Source organism: Bufo gargarizans, chromosome 3 (assembly GCF_014858855.1).
Source record: "Bufo gargarizans isolate SCDJY-AF-19 chromosome 3, ASM1485885v1, whole genome shotgun sequence".
Taxonomy (NCBI): domain Eukaryota; kingdom Metazoa; phylum Chordata; class Amphibia; order Anura; family Bufonidae; genus Bufo; species Bufo gargarizans.
The window spans coordinates 544321772-544337384 of record NC_058082.1 but is presented as its reverse complement, the minus strand read 5'-3'; the positions used below and the strand labels follow the sequence as shown (position 1 = coordinate 544337384).

Genomic DNA, 15613 nt, shown 5'->3' with positions numbered 1-15613 from the left:
GCCATGCATGCAGCCAATCAGCAGCCAGCCAGCCCTGTGATGTCACAGTGCTATATATAGCCTCGGCCATCTTAGATTCTGCCATTTCCAGTGTACTTGGTGCAGGGAGAGACGTCAGCAGGCGCTAGGGACAGTGCGGGGAAAGAATTCATTGTGCTAAAAAAAACTATTTACAAGTTCAGGGAAAAATTATTCAAGGTGTATGGAAAGGATAGGGAGTAGGGATGAGCGAACCCGAACTGTATAGTTCGGGTTCGTACCGAATTTTAGGGTGTCTGTGACACGGACCCGAACCCGGACATTTTTGTAAAAGTTCGGGTTCAGTGTTCCTCGCTTTCTTGGCGCTTTTTGAAAGGCTGCAAAGCAGCCAATCAACAAGGTCATACTACTTGCCCCAAGAGGCCGTCACAGCCATGCCTACTATTGGCATGGCTGTGATTGGCCAGAGCACCATGTGACCCAGCCTCTATTTAAGCTGGAGTCACGTAGCGCCGCACGTCACTCTGCTCTGATCAGCATAGGGAGAGGTTGCAGCCGCGACGTTAGGGCGAGATTAGGCAGTGATTAACTCCTCCAAAGGACTTCATTCAGAGATCGATCTGCAGCTGTGGATGATTGAACTGCTGCTATTGAATTGCTCACTGTTTTTAGGCTGCCCAGAGCGTTTTTCAGTCACTTTTTTTCTGGGGTGATCGGCGGCCATTTTGTGTCTTGTGGTGCGCCAGCACAAGCTGCCACCAAGTGCATTTAACCCTCAATGGTGTGGTTGTTTTTTGGCTAAATCCTACATCAGGGTGAAGCTGTCACACCAAATGCATTTAACCAGCAATAGTCTGTTTATTTTTTGGCCATATACTACATCAGGGGCAAGCTGCGCCTGTCACACCAAATGCATTTAACCAGCAATAGTCTGTTTATTTTTTGGCCATATACTACATCAGGGGCAAGCTGCGCCTGTCACCAAGTGCATTTAACCCTCAATAGTGTGGTTGGTCAAGCTGTCACACCAAGTGCATTTAACCATCAATAGTGTGGTTATTTTCTGGCCATTTCCCAGTCTAATTCTGTCAGTAAACATATACCTGTCACCCAGCGCCTAAATACTAGACCTCAAATTTATATCCAGCTAAATCTGTCGTTACTGCTGTACTGTTGTGGCTGGTCAAGTTATTTAGTGTCCGTCAAAGCACAGTTTTTGTTCTGGGTTGAAATACAATTCCCAATTTAGCAATTTCCTAATTTAGTGGTTTCTGCTGTATCAGGCCTACTTTAAATTTATCCCTAAAAGGGTATATCAGATACAAGGTGCACATAAGGTCATTCTGAATAACTTCACACACACGCTACTGTGCATTTCCAAGTCTAATTCTGTCAGTAAACCTATACCTGTCACCCAGTGCCTAAATAGTAGGCCTCAAATTTATAGTCAGCTAAATCTGTGGTTACTGCTGTGCCTGTATTAGTGTAATACGGTACCTAAATAGATAGCCAGATAGTGTTAGTTGTCTTTAAAAAAAGGCCTGAATTTGAATTCAATTCATTGGGTCAAATAATATTTTTGTTGTTGTGGTAAACGATAACAATGAGGAAAACATCTAGTAAAGGACGCGGACATGGTCGTGGTGTTAGTGGACCCTCTGGTGCTGGGAGATGACATAGCCGTTCTGCCACAGCCACACGTCCTAGTGTACCAACTACCTCAGGTCCCAGTAGCTGCCATAATTTACAGCGTTATTTGTTGGGGCCCAATGCCGTTCTAAGGATGGTAAGGCCTGAGCAGGTACAGGCATTAGTCAATTGGGTGGCCGACAGTGGATCCAGCACGTTCACATTATCTCCCACCCAGTCTTCTGCAGAAAGCGCACAGATGGCGCCTGAAAACCAAGCCCATCAGTCTGTCACATCACCCCCATTCATACCAGGGAAACTGTCTGAGCCTCAAGTTATGCAGCAGTCTCTTATGCTGTTTGAAGACTCCGCTGGCAGGGTTTCCCAAGGGCATCCACCCAGCCCTTCCCCAGCGGTGGAAGATAGAATGCACTGACGCACGTTTCCTGATGATGAGGACATGGGAATACCACCTCAGCATGTCTCTGATGACGAAAAACAGGAGCCAACTGCTGCGTCTTTCTGCAGTGTGCAGACTGAACAGGAGGTCAGGGATCAAGACTGGGTGGAAGACGATGCAGGGGACGATGAGGTCCTAGACCCCACATGGAATGAAGGTCGTGCCACTGACTTTCACAGTTCGGAGGAAGAGGCAGTGGTGAGACCGAGCCAACAGCGTAGCAAAAGAGGGAGCAGTGGGCAAAAGCAGAACACCCGCCGCCAAGAGACTCCGCCTGCTACTGACCGCCACCATCTGGGACCGAGCACCCCAAAGGCAGCTTCAAGGAGTTCCCTGGCATGGCACTTCTTCAAACAATGTGCTGACGACAAGACCCGAGTGGTTTGCACGCTGTGCCATCAGAGCCTGAAGCGAGGCATTAACGTTCTGAACCTTAGCACAACCTGCATGACCAGGCACCTGCATGCAAAGCATGAACTGCAGTGGAGTAAACACCTTAAAAACAAGGAAGTCACTCAGGCTCCCCCTGCTACCTCTTCTGCTGCTGCCGCCTCGGCCTCTTCTGCTGCTGCCGCCTCGGCCTCTTCCTCCGCCTCTGGAGGAACGTTGGCAGCTGCCGCCCAGCAAACAGGGGATGTACCACCAACCCCACCACCACCTCCGTCACCAAGCATCTCAACCATGTCACACGGCAGCGTTCAGCTCTCCATCTCACAAACATTTGAGAGAAAGCGTAAATTCCCACCTAGCCACCCTCGATCCCTGGCCCTGAATGCCAGCATTTCTAAACTACTGGCCTATGAAATGCTGTCATTTAGGCTGGTGGACACAGACAGCTTCAAACAGCTCATGTCGCTTGCTGTCCCACAGTATGTTGTTCCTAGCCGGCACTACTTTTCCAAGAGAGCCGTGCCTTCCCTGCACAACCAAGTATCCGATAAAATCAAGTGTGCACTGCGCAACGCCATCTATGGCAAGGTCCACCTAACCACAGATACGTGGACCAGTAAGCACGGCCAGGGACGCTATATCTCCCTAACTGCACACTGGGTAAATGTAGTGGCAGCTGGGCACCAGGCGGAGAGCTGTTTGGCGCACGTCCTTCCGCCGCCAAGGATCGCAGGGCAACATTCTTTGCCTCCTGTTGCCTCCTCCTCCTTCTCGGCTTCCTCCTCCTCTTCTTCCACCTGCTCATCCAGTCAGCCACACACCTTCACCACCAACTTCAGCACAGCCCGGTGTAAACGTCAGCAGGCCATTCTGAAACTCATATGTTTGGGGGACAGGCCCCACACCGCACAGGAGTTGTGGCGGGGTATAGAACAGACCGACAAGTGTTTGCTGCCGGTGAGCCTCAAGCCCGGCCTGGTGGTGTGTGATAATGGGTGAAATCTCATTGCAGCTCTGGGACTAGCCGGTTTGACGCACATCCCTTGCTTGGCGCATGTGCTGAATTTGGTGGTGCAGAAGTTCATTCACAACTACCCCGACATGTCAGAGCTGCCGCATAAAGTGCGGGCCGTCTGTTCGCGCTTCCGGCGTTCACATCCTGACGCTGCTCGCCTGTCTGCGCTACAGCGTAACTTTGGCCTTCCCGCTCACCGCCTCATATGCGACGTGCCCACCAGGTGGAACTCCACCTTGCACATGCTGGACAGACTGTGCGAGCAGCAGCAGGCCATAGTGGAGTTTCAGCTGCAGCACGCACGGGTCAGTCGCACTACGGAACAGCACCACTTCACCACCAATGACTGGGCCTCCATGCGAGACCTGTGTGCCCTGTTATGCTGTTTTGAGTACTCTACCAACATGACCAGTGGCGATGACGCCGTTATCAGCGTTACAATACTACTTCTATGTCTCCTTGAGAAAACACTTAGGGCGATGATGGAAGAGGAGGTGGCCCAGGAGGAGGAGGAGGAGGAGGAGAAAAAGTGGTCATTTTTAGCACTTTCAGGCCAGTCTCTTAGAAGTGACTCAGAGGGAGGTTTTTTGCAACAGCAGAGGCCAGGTACAAATGTGGCCAGCCAGGGCCCACTACTGGAGGACGAGGATGAGGAGGTGGAGGAGGATGAGGATGAATCATGGTCACAGCGGGGTGGCACCCAACGCAGCTCGGGTCCATCACTGGTGTGTGGCTGGGGGGAAAGGCAGGACGATGACGATACGCCTCCCACAGAGGACAGCTTGTCCTTACCTCTGGGCAGCCTGGCACACATGAGCGACTACATGCTGCAGTGCCTGCGCAACGACAGCAGAGTTGCCCACATTTTAACGTGTGCAGACTATTGGGTTGCCACCCTGCTGGATCCACGCTACAAAGACAATGTGCCCACCTTACTTCCTTCACTGGAGCGTGATAGGAAGATGCGCAAGTACAAGCGCACGTTGGTAGACGCGCTACTGAGAGCATTCCCAAATGTCACAGGGGAACAAGTGGAAGCCCAAGGGCAAGGCAGAGGAGGAGCAAGAGGTCGCCAAGGCAGCTGTGTCACGGCCAGCTCCTCTGAGGGCAGGGTTAGCATGGCAGAGATGTGGAAAAGTTTTGTCAACACGCCACAGCTAACTGCACCACCACCTGATACGCAACGTGCTAGCAGGAGGCAACATTTCACTAACATGGTGGAACAGTACGTGTGCACACCCTTCCACATACTGACTGATGGTTTGGCCCCATTCAACTTCTGGGTCTCCAAATTGTCCACGTGGCCAGAGCTAGCCTTTTATGCCTTGGAGGTGCTGGCCTGCCGGCGGCCAGCGTTTTGTCTGAACGTGTATTCAGCACGGCAGGAGGCGTCATTACAGACAAACGCAGCCGTCTGTCTACAGCCAATGTGGACAAGCTGACGTTCATAAAAATGAACCAGGCATGGATCCCACAGGACCTGTCCGTCCCTTGTCCAGATTAGACATTAACTACCTCCCCTTAACCATATATTATTGTACTCCAGGGCACTTCTTCATTCAATCCTTTTTTATTTTCATTTTACCATTATATTGCGAGGCAACCCAAAGTTTGATGAACATCTCCTCTGTCTGGGTGCCGGGGCCTAAATATATGACAATGGACTGTTGCAGTGGTGGCTGACGTGAAGCCTGATTCTCTGCTATGGGACCTCTCTCCAATTGATATTGGTTAATTTTTATTTTTATTCATTTCCCTATCCACGTTTGTTTGCAGGGGATTTACCTACATGTTGCTGCCTTTTGCAGACTTCTAGCTGTTTTCTGGACTGTTTTACAGCCTTTTTAGTGCCGAAAAGTTCAGGTCCCCATTGACTTCAATGGGGTTCGGGATCCGAACCCGAACATTTCCGGGAAGTTCGGCCGAACTTCTCGAACCCGAACATCCAGGTGTCCGCTCAACTCTAATAGGGAGGAATCATTCCACCGCATTTATGTAGAAAAGAGTTCAGTAGGAAAGGTTACAGCCTGGGTAATAGGAACAATCCTATTACACCTTGCTGCACTGACGGGGATCCAAATTACCATTATACAGCTCTGTAATTCCAGAAAACCGTTCTTGTTATTGGGGTGCAAGTGCTGTGTGATAACAGGGTTTATTACAATAATAGTATATTAGTTGGATGCACAGGCTGGTTGATACACTAAACAGGGTGCTCTCAGTCTTGCAGTGTCACCCCGCTGCTAAGAAAGATAGAAATTATGAAGGAAATGACTGGGCACACCTAAGATATTTGGAACTAGTATTTATTGAAATAATTAGAATGGTTATAAATCTAAAATGGCAATATAGAATCAAGGTATAGCTTAAGTTACTGCCACACTATTTGACAACATTCTGTCTAAAATAGAATAATTCTTAATGCAATAAAAAAAATTCAGTTTGATTGTGGTTGGGATGAAGCTGAATTGGTCATTCACTGTTGATACCCATCAGCCTCACTTCAACCCAACACAGGCAGAATAATAAAGTGCATATGATATATAATGTATTTCAGTGGAAAAACAGATGAAAATAAAACAATATATTAGCGGAAACAATACAATAAAAATCCGATGGCAATGGGATATAAAAACAGATGTTTCACTTGACTTAAAAGGTTCTAAGTATCCAGATGTATCAAAAGGCGCTCGCAAACACTTGCTGCCAGTTCAAAGTAACAAGATGATGTTATATAGTATATTTGCGGCAGTGAGGTATATTAATTTACTTAGTCATTGGCCCAGCGGCGTCCCGCTTTCGGTCCAGAATCAATCCAAGTAAGGCAGTAGATAATGAAGGAACACTCTTACCGATGTTGGAGGTTCTCACAAATGAGAGAAACCTCTGCCGTCCATCGAAACCTATTCCCGGCTTTCTTATTATCGTCAGGAGATTGCGGTTGATAGTGTGGATCACCTGTTTCCAGTTAGATCACCGCACGAGATCCCGCTTGTTTGAGTCCAGATGAAGTGTCCCAACCTTCCGGGTGGAGGTTTCAGACCGGCTGCGCTTTATATGTTAGTTCAGAGTTGTTCCTAGATGAAGTCAATGCGGTGCACTCGCAGAAAGTTATACTTGGGGGGTCAGACCAGACGCGTTTCGGGGTTAGAGTATCCCCTTCCTCAGTGGTTTATTACAAGGAAATATTTCTACGTCTTATTTGCCCTTGTGCGGTGCAGTTATATGTTGTAAAACCCTTTTTGCCATGTATTAGTCTCAAAAGAAAAATATATTTGCCATTCAGCGGTGCTGTGTCATGAGCATAAGGGTTTAGATACACAGCTCAGCAGACAGGATCAAACAAGATAGGATTAGATACACAATTCAGCAGGCTGTGTCATACAAAATGGGATTAGATACACAGTTTAGCAGGCAGTATCATAGAATATGGGATTAGATACACTGCTCAGCAGTCCGTATCGCACACAACACGATGTGTATCTGGCACACATACAGGATAGGATTAGATACAGACGTGTTTGGAAAAGCTTGCTGATTTCAGCTGTTTATCACACTCTAGAAATGGTGAGGGCAGAGCCTGTGGATTGTTAATGGTGGGATTAGATACACTGCTCAGCAGGCTGTATGACACAGAATAGGATTAAATACACCGCTCTGCAGGATGTATAACATAGGATTAGATACAGATGTGAGGGCAGAGCCTGTGGACAGTCAGTAATGGGATTTAGACACTGGGTGAGAAGTAGATTCCTGTCTGGCTGCAGAAAGGTGGACACAGGAGTTGTAGTGGGTGTGGCTGCTGCAGACCGAGCAGTGTGGGGGCGTGGCCAGCCTGTGACTCATCACTGTGCAGTGCAGCCAGGCTTGTGTATCAATAAAGTTATAAATTCAAAAAACAGAAGGGGAGAAGGTAAACAGATCTGCCAGGATAGTCTGATGTCTTCCAGGGTGGAAGGTAAGCTCCGACATAAAAAACAGGTATTGGGGGCTTATGTATGTATAGTGAGGGGTGTTAGAAGCACATAAAAAGAACTTTGATTTTTGGGACCTCTTTAACCCCTTAAGAACATGGGGCGTAGATCAGAAACTTTAGTATTCCTAAAATATATCTGTACCCCCCCCCCTGCACCCCTGAGTGATTTTAGCCCGGTGGGAGGGTTGCAGGGTTGCGGGCAGTGCGGCAGGTGGGATCGCGATTCCCCCGCCGCCTCCCCTTGAATAATCGTTGGTGGTTAGTGGGTATACCAGGGAGCCAGCACATTGCTGACACCCTGGTGAAAACAGCTGACATCTGCGATTCGATGTCAGCCATTTAACCCTTTCCATACCGTGGTCCGTACGGACCGCTGTATGGAAAAAGTTAACAGCCCAGGGAGCTCCCTCTCCCATCAAGGGGCTGCTGTGCCTTTGCAGCCCCCCGATAGAGAGGGAGAGAGCCCCCAGACAGCCCCGTCCTTACCCTTACCCGTCTGCGCAGTTCTGGCCACTACTGAGCAGACGGGGAAGGTTCCCATGGCAACAGGACGCTTTCTCAGGCATCCTGCTGTCCATGGTGCTGAACAGCTCTGTCTAAAGGCATAGACCTGTTCAGACAAAGTGTAAGTAAAATAAAGTACAAAACACTAAATAGTGTACTGTAATATACAGACATCAGACCCACTGGATCTTCAAGAACCAACTGGGTCTGGGTAAAAAAAAAATGTGAAAAAAGTAAAAAATAAAGTAAAAATCAAAAAACACTTATCACTGATTAAAAATGAAAAAAAAAAAATCCCTACACATGTTTGGTATCGCCGCGTCAATAACTACCTGATCTAAAAAACGGTCATGTTACTTTACCCAAATGGTGAACGGCATAAAAATAAAAAATAAAAAACTATGATGAAATTGAAATTTTGCCCACCTTACTTCCCAAAAAAGATAATCGCCCAAACACTGAAAAAACTATGGCTCTTAGACTATGGAAACACTAAAACATGATTTTTTTTTTTTTTGTTTCAAAAATGAAATAATTGTGTAAAACTTACCCAATATGTATACTTTTTTTATTTGTGTATCGCAGCGTTCTTATCGACAGGCTCTATAAAAATATCACATGACCTAACCCCTCAGGTGACCCCCATAAAAAAAAGCTATTTTTTGTCATCTTACATTACAAAAACTGTAATAGCAAGCAATCAAAAAGTCATATGCACCCCAATATAGTGCCAATCAAACCGTCATCTCATCCTGCAAAAAATGAGACCCTACTTAAGATGATCGCCCAAAAACTGAAAAAACTATGGCTCTTAGACTATGAAGACACTAAAACTTTTTTGTTTTAAAAATGAATTCATTGTGTAAAATTTACATAAATAAAAAAAATTGTATACATATTAGGTATCGCCGCATACGTGACAACCTGCTCTATAAAATTACCACATGATCTAACCTGTCAGATGAATGTTGTAAATAACAAAAAAACGGTGCCAAAAAAGCTATTTCTTGTTACCTTGCTGCACAAAAAGTGTAATATAGAGCAACCAAAAATCATATGTACCCTAAACTAGTACCAACAAAACTGCCACCCTATCCCGTAGTTTCTAAAATGAGGTCACTTTTTTGGAGTTTATACTCTAGGGGTGCATCAGGGGGCTTCAAATGGGACATGGTGTCAAAAAACCAGTCCAGCAAAATCTGCCTTCCAAAAACCGTATGGCATTCCTTTCCTTCTGCGCCCTGCCGTGTGCCCGCACAGCAGTTTACGACCACATATGAGGTGTTTCTGTAAACTACAGAATCGGGGCCATAAATATTGAGTTTGGTTTGGCAGTTAACCCTTGCTTTGTAACTGGAAAAAAAATATTAAAATGGAAAATCTGCCAAAAAAGTGAAATTTTGAAATTGTATCTCTATTTTCCATTAAATCTTGTGCAACACCTAAAGGGTTAACAAAGTTTGTAAAATCAGTTTTTAATGAGGGATTGAGTTTACTTTGAGGGGTGTAGTTTCTTAGATGGGGGTCACTTTTATGGAGTTTCTACTCTAGGGTTGCATCAGGGGGGCTTCAAATGGGACATGGTGTCAAAAAAACAGTCCAGCAAAACCTGCCTTCCAAACACCAAACGGTGCACCTTTCACTCTACTCCCCGCTATGTGGCCGTACAGTAGTTTACGGCCACATATAGGGTTTTTCTGTAAACAGCAGAGTCAGGGCAATAAAGATAGTCTTGTTTGGCTGTTAACCCTCGCTTTGTTAGTAGAAAAAATGGGTTAAAATGGAAAATTAGGCAAAAAATGAAATTCTCACATTTCATCCCCATTTGCCAAAAACTCTTGTGCAACACCTAAATGGTTAATTTACAAAAACCCAATTTTTAGGGACCAATTCAGGTCTGAAGTCACATTGCGAGGCTAAAATAATAGAAACCACCCAACAATGACCCCATTCTATAAACTACACCCCTCAAGGTATTCAAAACTGATTTTACAAACTTTGTTAACCCTTTAAATGTTCCACAATAATTAATTGAATATAGAGATACAATTTCAAAATTAAACTTTTTTGGCAGATATTCCATTTAAATTTTTTTTTCCAGTTGCAAAGGAAGGGTTAACAGCCAAACCAAACTTAATATTTATGGCCCTGATTCTGTAGTTTATAGAAACACCCCATATGTGGTCGTAAACAGCTGTACGGGCACACGGCAGGGCGCAGAAGGAAAGAAATACCATACGGTTTTTGGAAGGCAGGTTTTGCTGGAATGTTTTTTTGTTTTTTGACACCATGTCCCATTTGAAGCCTCCCTGATGCACCCCTAGAGTAGAAACTCCAAAAAAGTGGCCCCATTTTAGAAACTACGGGATAGGGTGGCAGTATTGTTGGTTCTAGTTTAGGGTACATATGATTTTTGGTTGCTCTATATTACACTTTTTGTGAGGCAAGGTAACAAATGGCTGTTTTGGCACCGTTTTTATTTTTTGTTATTTGCAACATTCATCTGACAGGTTAGATCATGTGATATTTTTATAGACCAGGTTGTCAGGGATGCGGTGATACCTAATATTTCTATTTTTTATTTCTTATTTATTTAAGTTTTACACAATGATTTCTTTTAAAGCAAAAAAAAAAATCATGTTTAGTGTTTCCATAGTCTGAGTCATTTTTTTCAGTTTTTGGGGATTTCCTTGGGTAGGGTATGATTTTCGCTGGATAATATGCCGGTTTTATTGGCACTATTTTTGGGTGCGTGTGATTTATTAATTTATATATTTTTTTTTTTTTTTTTTTTTGATCGCTTGCTATTACACTTTTTGTGATGTAAGGTGTCAAAATATGGTTTATTTTGCACAGTTTTTATTTTACATTTGTTTATGTTGTTCAACTGAGGGGTTAGGTTATGTTATATTTTTATAGAGCCGGTCGATATGGACGTGGCGATACCTAATATGTATACATTTTTTTTATTTTTTATTTATGTAAGTTTTACACTATCATTTTTGAAACAACAAAAAATCATGTTTTAGTGTCTCCATATTCTGAGAGCCATAGTTTTTTCAGTTTTTGGGCGATTATCTTAGGTAGGGTCTCATTTTTTGCGGGATGAGATGACGGTTTGGCACTATTTTGGGGTGCACATGACTTTTTGATCGCTTGCTATTGCACTTTTTGTGATGTAAGGTGACAATAAATGGTTTATTTAGCACAGTTTTTAATTTTTACGGTGTTCATCTGAGGGGTAAGGACATGTGATACGTTTTATAGAGCCGGTCGATATGGACACGGCGATACCAAATATGTATACTCTTCCCCCCCCCCCCCCCCCCCCCTAATTTTTACCAATTTTTTTTTCACTTATTTTTTTGTCCCACTTTGGGACTTGAACTTTTGGGGCTCTAATCCTTCACAATGCATTCTAATACTTCTGTATTGGAATGCATTGGCTGTATGAGTAATACTGTGAGTATATACTAATACAGCTTCCGGGACTGTGAGATCCAGGGGGCTGGATCTCACAGGCTCTTCACCGGAAGGCAGCGCAATGCCTTCCTTAGACATCGCTCTGCCTTCCATGTCATCGGGTCCCCCCCCCACAGCTGCATGGGGACCTGATGCTGCCGGACAAGGGGGTCGAGGGACCCCCCGGTGTTGTGACAGGATGCCCGCTGAATGATTTCAGCGGGTATTCTGTCACAATTAACCCCCGCTGCAATGTAAATTTAAACTTAGGACGTACCAGTACGCCCTGAGTCCTTAAGGGGTTAAGTCCTTTATGAAGTTACTCACTTAAAAAAATAAATTGTACTTACCTCATCCATTTGCTCGTGAAGAGACTGCCGTGGCTTTCTTGCTTGAAGATCCAGTGCGGCCTCTTTGTGCTCAAACGGATAAGTTAAGTATGATTTCTTTTTACCACCATTTCAGGGAAAATGTATTCATTACTACGAATCATGAGAAAATTTGGCTTTGCGGTGAATAACATTTTTCCTTAAATTCGAATCGAAGTCTACTTTGCTTTCTTTGATTTGCTTTACACTAGTTATGTAATCAATCAGTGAAACTGCCATTAAGAAAAATAAAAATTGGTGCAGAGTAAATACGACTTTAGTGATCAATGCCAAAGATGCTCCTGTGTGTGTCAAACAGAATTTGGTGACAGATTTATTTTTTTCCATGCATTAAATGTTTTAAGTATGCAGTTAGTATTTATAACATTGGTAAAAAAAAAATTATGCATGTTAATGACATTTTATATTTTAACTGTTTGTGTGTAATTAGGAAAAATAACCTTTTATTTTTTTATAAAATCTTTCTTTCTACAGGTGAAGACTGGATAAAAGGCTCCCAAGGTCATCTAATACTATCTCCTTATAGAATACATTATCAATCCCAAATTAGCAATAATAGAACTGAACATGATCTGTGTGAGATGTCTGCAAATTCTGAATATGGGAAAAATTTGAAAAATGCTAAGCTTTCTGTGCAAAAAGAAATTCAGAAAGATGAACGGTCATGTTCTGAAAGAGAGAAAACTTTTAATGATATCAAGTGTTGCTGAAAATCTGAGAATTCACGCAGGAGAGAAGCTATATTCATGTTCAGAATGTGAGAAATGTTTTAATCAGAAATCAAGTCTTAATAGACATAAAAATATTCACACAGGAGAGAAGCCATATTCATGTCCTGAATGTAATAAGTGTTTTAATCAGAAATCAAATCTTGATAAACATCTGAGAACTCACACAGGAGAGAAGCCATATTCATGTCCTGAATGTGAGACATGTTTTACTGAAAAATCAAGTCTTATTAAACACCAAAGAAATCACACAGGAGAGAAGCCATTTCAATGTCCTGAATGTGAGAAATGTTTTACTGATAAATCAAGTCTTAATAAACATCAAAGAATTCACACAGGAGAGAAGCCATATTCATGTCCTGAATGTGAGCAGTGCTTTAATCGGAAATCAAATCTTGATACACATCAAAGAATTCACACAGGAGAGAAGCCATATTCATGTCCTGAATGTGAGCAGTGCTTTAATCGGAAATCAAATCTTGATACACATCAAAGAATTCACACAGGAGAGAAGCCATTTCCATGTCCTGAATGTATGAAGTCATTCAAAAGTAAATATCATCTTGAGAGTCATCAGATAATTCATACAGGAGAGAAGCCATATTCATGTCCTGAATGCAGGAAGTCATTTAAACGTAAAGATAATTTTGAGACTCATCTGAAAATTCACACAGGAGAGAAGCCATTTTCATGTACTGAATGTGGAAAGTGTTTTACTGATAAATCAAATTTTGTGAGACACCTGAGAATTCACACAAGAGAGAAGCTGATTTAATATACAGAATGTGGGAAATGGGTTGGCTATAAATTAAAGGGGTTGTCCGGGATTTTAACCCCTTAAGTATTATGATGTAACTGTACGTCATAATGCCTGAGGGTATGTATCTGACCTGACAGGGAGTGAAGATTGTGTCGTGCCTGTCATTTAACCCCTCAGGTGCCCCAATCAACTCAGATTGCGGCACCTGTGAATGAAGGCAGAGAGATGCTGCGTCCTCTGGGTGCTGCCACACAGCGTAGTTCTGACATGCATTCAGGATGCAGTTTTTTTTTATTGTAGCTAGTTGAAATTACTTAAATCATTCCTTCTATGCAGAACACCAGGGGTTAACGAGGCTGCCAAACAGGCTAAATTGAAAATTGCATCCTGAATGCATGGCAGAACTGAACTGCCTTCCGATCGGTTGCCATAGCAGCCTGGATGCTGCTGAAGCGATCCATGCCTGCCATGGGGTTCTCCATACTGTGCTATGCACGAGGCACAGCTTAGAATGGAGAGAGTAAAAATCCTATTCACCCTAAGGGCTCTCGCACACAAATGTATTTTCTTTCCACGTCTGTTCCGTTTTTTTCAAACCGTATGTTGAACCTTTCAGATTAATGGGTCCGTAAAAAACAATGGAAGTTACTCCATGTGCATTCTGTTTCCGCATGTCCGTTCCGCTAAAAGATGGAACATGTCTTATTATTGTCCGCATTACCAACAAGGATAGGACTGTTCTATTAGGGTGGTAGCAAGAATATGAGGAGAACACATGCGAAGGAGATAGTAATAATCATATGCCAGTGCAGAGAGTCATATGTGGTAATACTGAATGGAGGCCAGAACGTGCCTGGTCCACTGCACACCACCAGTATGAGGAAAATGTGCAGGGATCAAGCAAGCACACAGCCTGCAAGGCTTTGTCAGCCTGTTTGGCAAAACGCGTTGGGCAGGTGAGGTGACACTGGGAAGGGGAACACTATCTTGTTTGATTAACTTTGTAACTTGTTGACAGTGATTGTAATTACATTCTGTAAATCCTGCGCAGTACTGCTGTTACATTTGCAGGCTGTTCCCTGCACATTTTCCTCATACCGGTGGTGTGCAGTGGACCAGGCACGTTCCGGCCTCCATTCAGTATTACCACATATGACTCTCTGCACTGGCATATGATTATTACTATCTCCTTCCCATATGTTCTCTTCATATTCTTGCTCCCACACTGGTTCATGTTTACTCCCCTTGCTATATGTATTTTTTAAGTGACATCTAATAAATAATATTTTGCTATGTTGTTGGACTCATGTGCTAATTTGTTGGGTATGCACACCAATTGTTTTTTAGGTTTTATTTCATGATGGAGGTGTGATCCTATTAGGTCTCATTATAGGCTATTATTGTTCTATTAGGGGCCAGACGTTACGTTCTGCAAAATACGGAATGCACACGGACGTCATACGTTCTTTTGTATCAGTTTATTTTTTGCTCACCTCAAAATACATGCGGTTGTGGAAGATGCCCCTAATCAGGGTTGATCACGTTAGCTCTACTGCTCCAAATTAATAGTAACTTAAGGGTTTTACGTGCACGGAAGAAAATAACTATGACACAAACTGGCGTCAAAGCTAATTCTCATTTATTACAGGAAATACAGCAGTTTATAAAGTCTTCAGAGGGGCGTTCCACCTGAGGCACGTGGCATTGTTACATTAGCTAAAATATTAAAATATGAAAAGAGAGAACACTTGGTATCTGCCCATTGTGCATTGTTTTACTAACTGTGGTATGTGAACTATGTAAATATCTAGCTGTAAGCGCCATCTTGTAATGGAGTTTTCGCTATCAGCAGCAAAGCATAGATGTCGTAGCAAGGAGGCGTGCTCTCTTGGGTAGGATGGAACCTTTGTGCTCTGGAGAAGATAAGGTGCTGTCTGAGAGCTAGAGTATGTGGGAGCTTTCTTAGCTGAATCAAAGAATGTAGTCCACATCTCTATCAGAGTCGTGTGCATGGTCCCTAATAGAGATCTATTAGGGTGAATAGGAGATGGGATCAAAAGATCCCATGTACTAGGCCCCTAAGGGCCATATTGGTATGGAGCCACAGAATAAGGAGGTTAGGTCATTTTCAGAGCACAATGAACGATGTGATGTCAAAACCTTGACAGAATTCTTTTTTTTTTTTTTTTTTTTAATTCGCAAAATACATTTTTTATAATACAAAACATGGTAAATGAAATGAGGACAAAAAAAATGCACCATATCCTGCAATTTTTTTTTTATGTGAACGGAAAAAAAAAGTTATGGTTATTGGAACGTGG

The 15613-nt window shown here is 43.4% G+C and overlaps 1 protein-coding gene across 1 annotated transcript; it reads left to right on the top strand.

Annotated features, from left to right (window-relative positions):
• Window positions 1-12422: 12422 nt before the first annotated feature.
• Window positions 12423-13217, top strand: LOC122931756 (gastrula zinc finger protein XlCGF71.1-like; the record flags this gene model as incomplete). Its single annotated transcript, XM_044285817.1, has 1 exon — window positions 12423-13217. A coding segment is annotated over exon 1 (795 nt), but the record flags the coding sequence as incomplete, so codon positions are not given.
• Between the last annotated feature and the right edge of the window lie 2396 nt (window positions 13218-15613).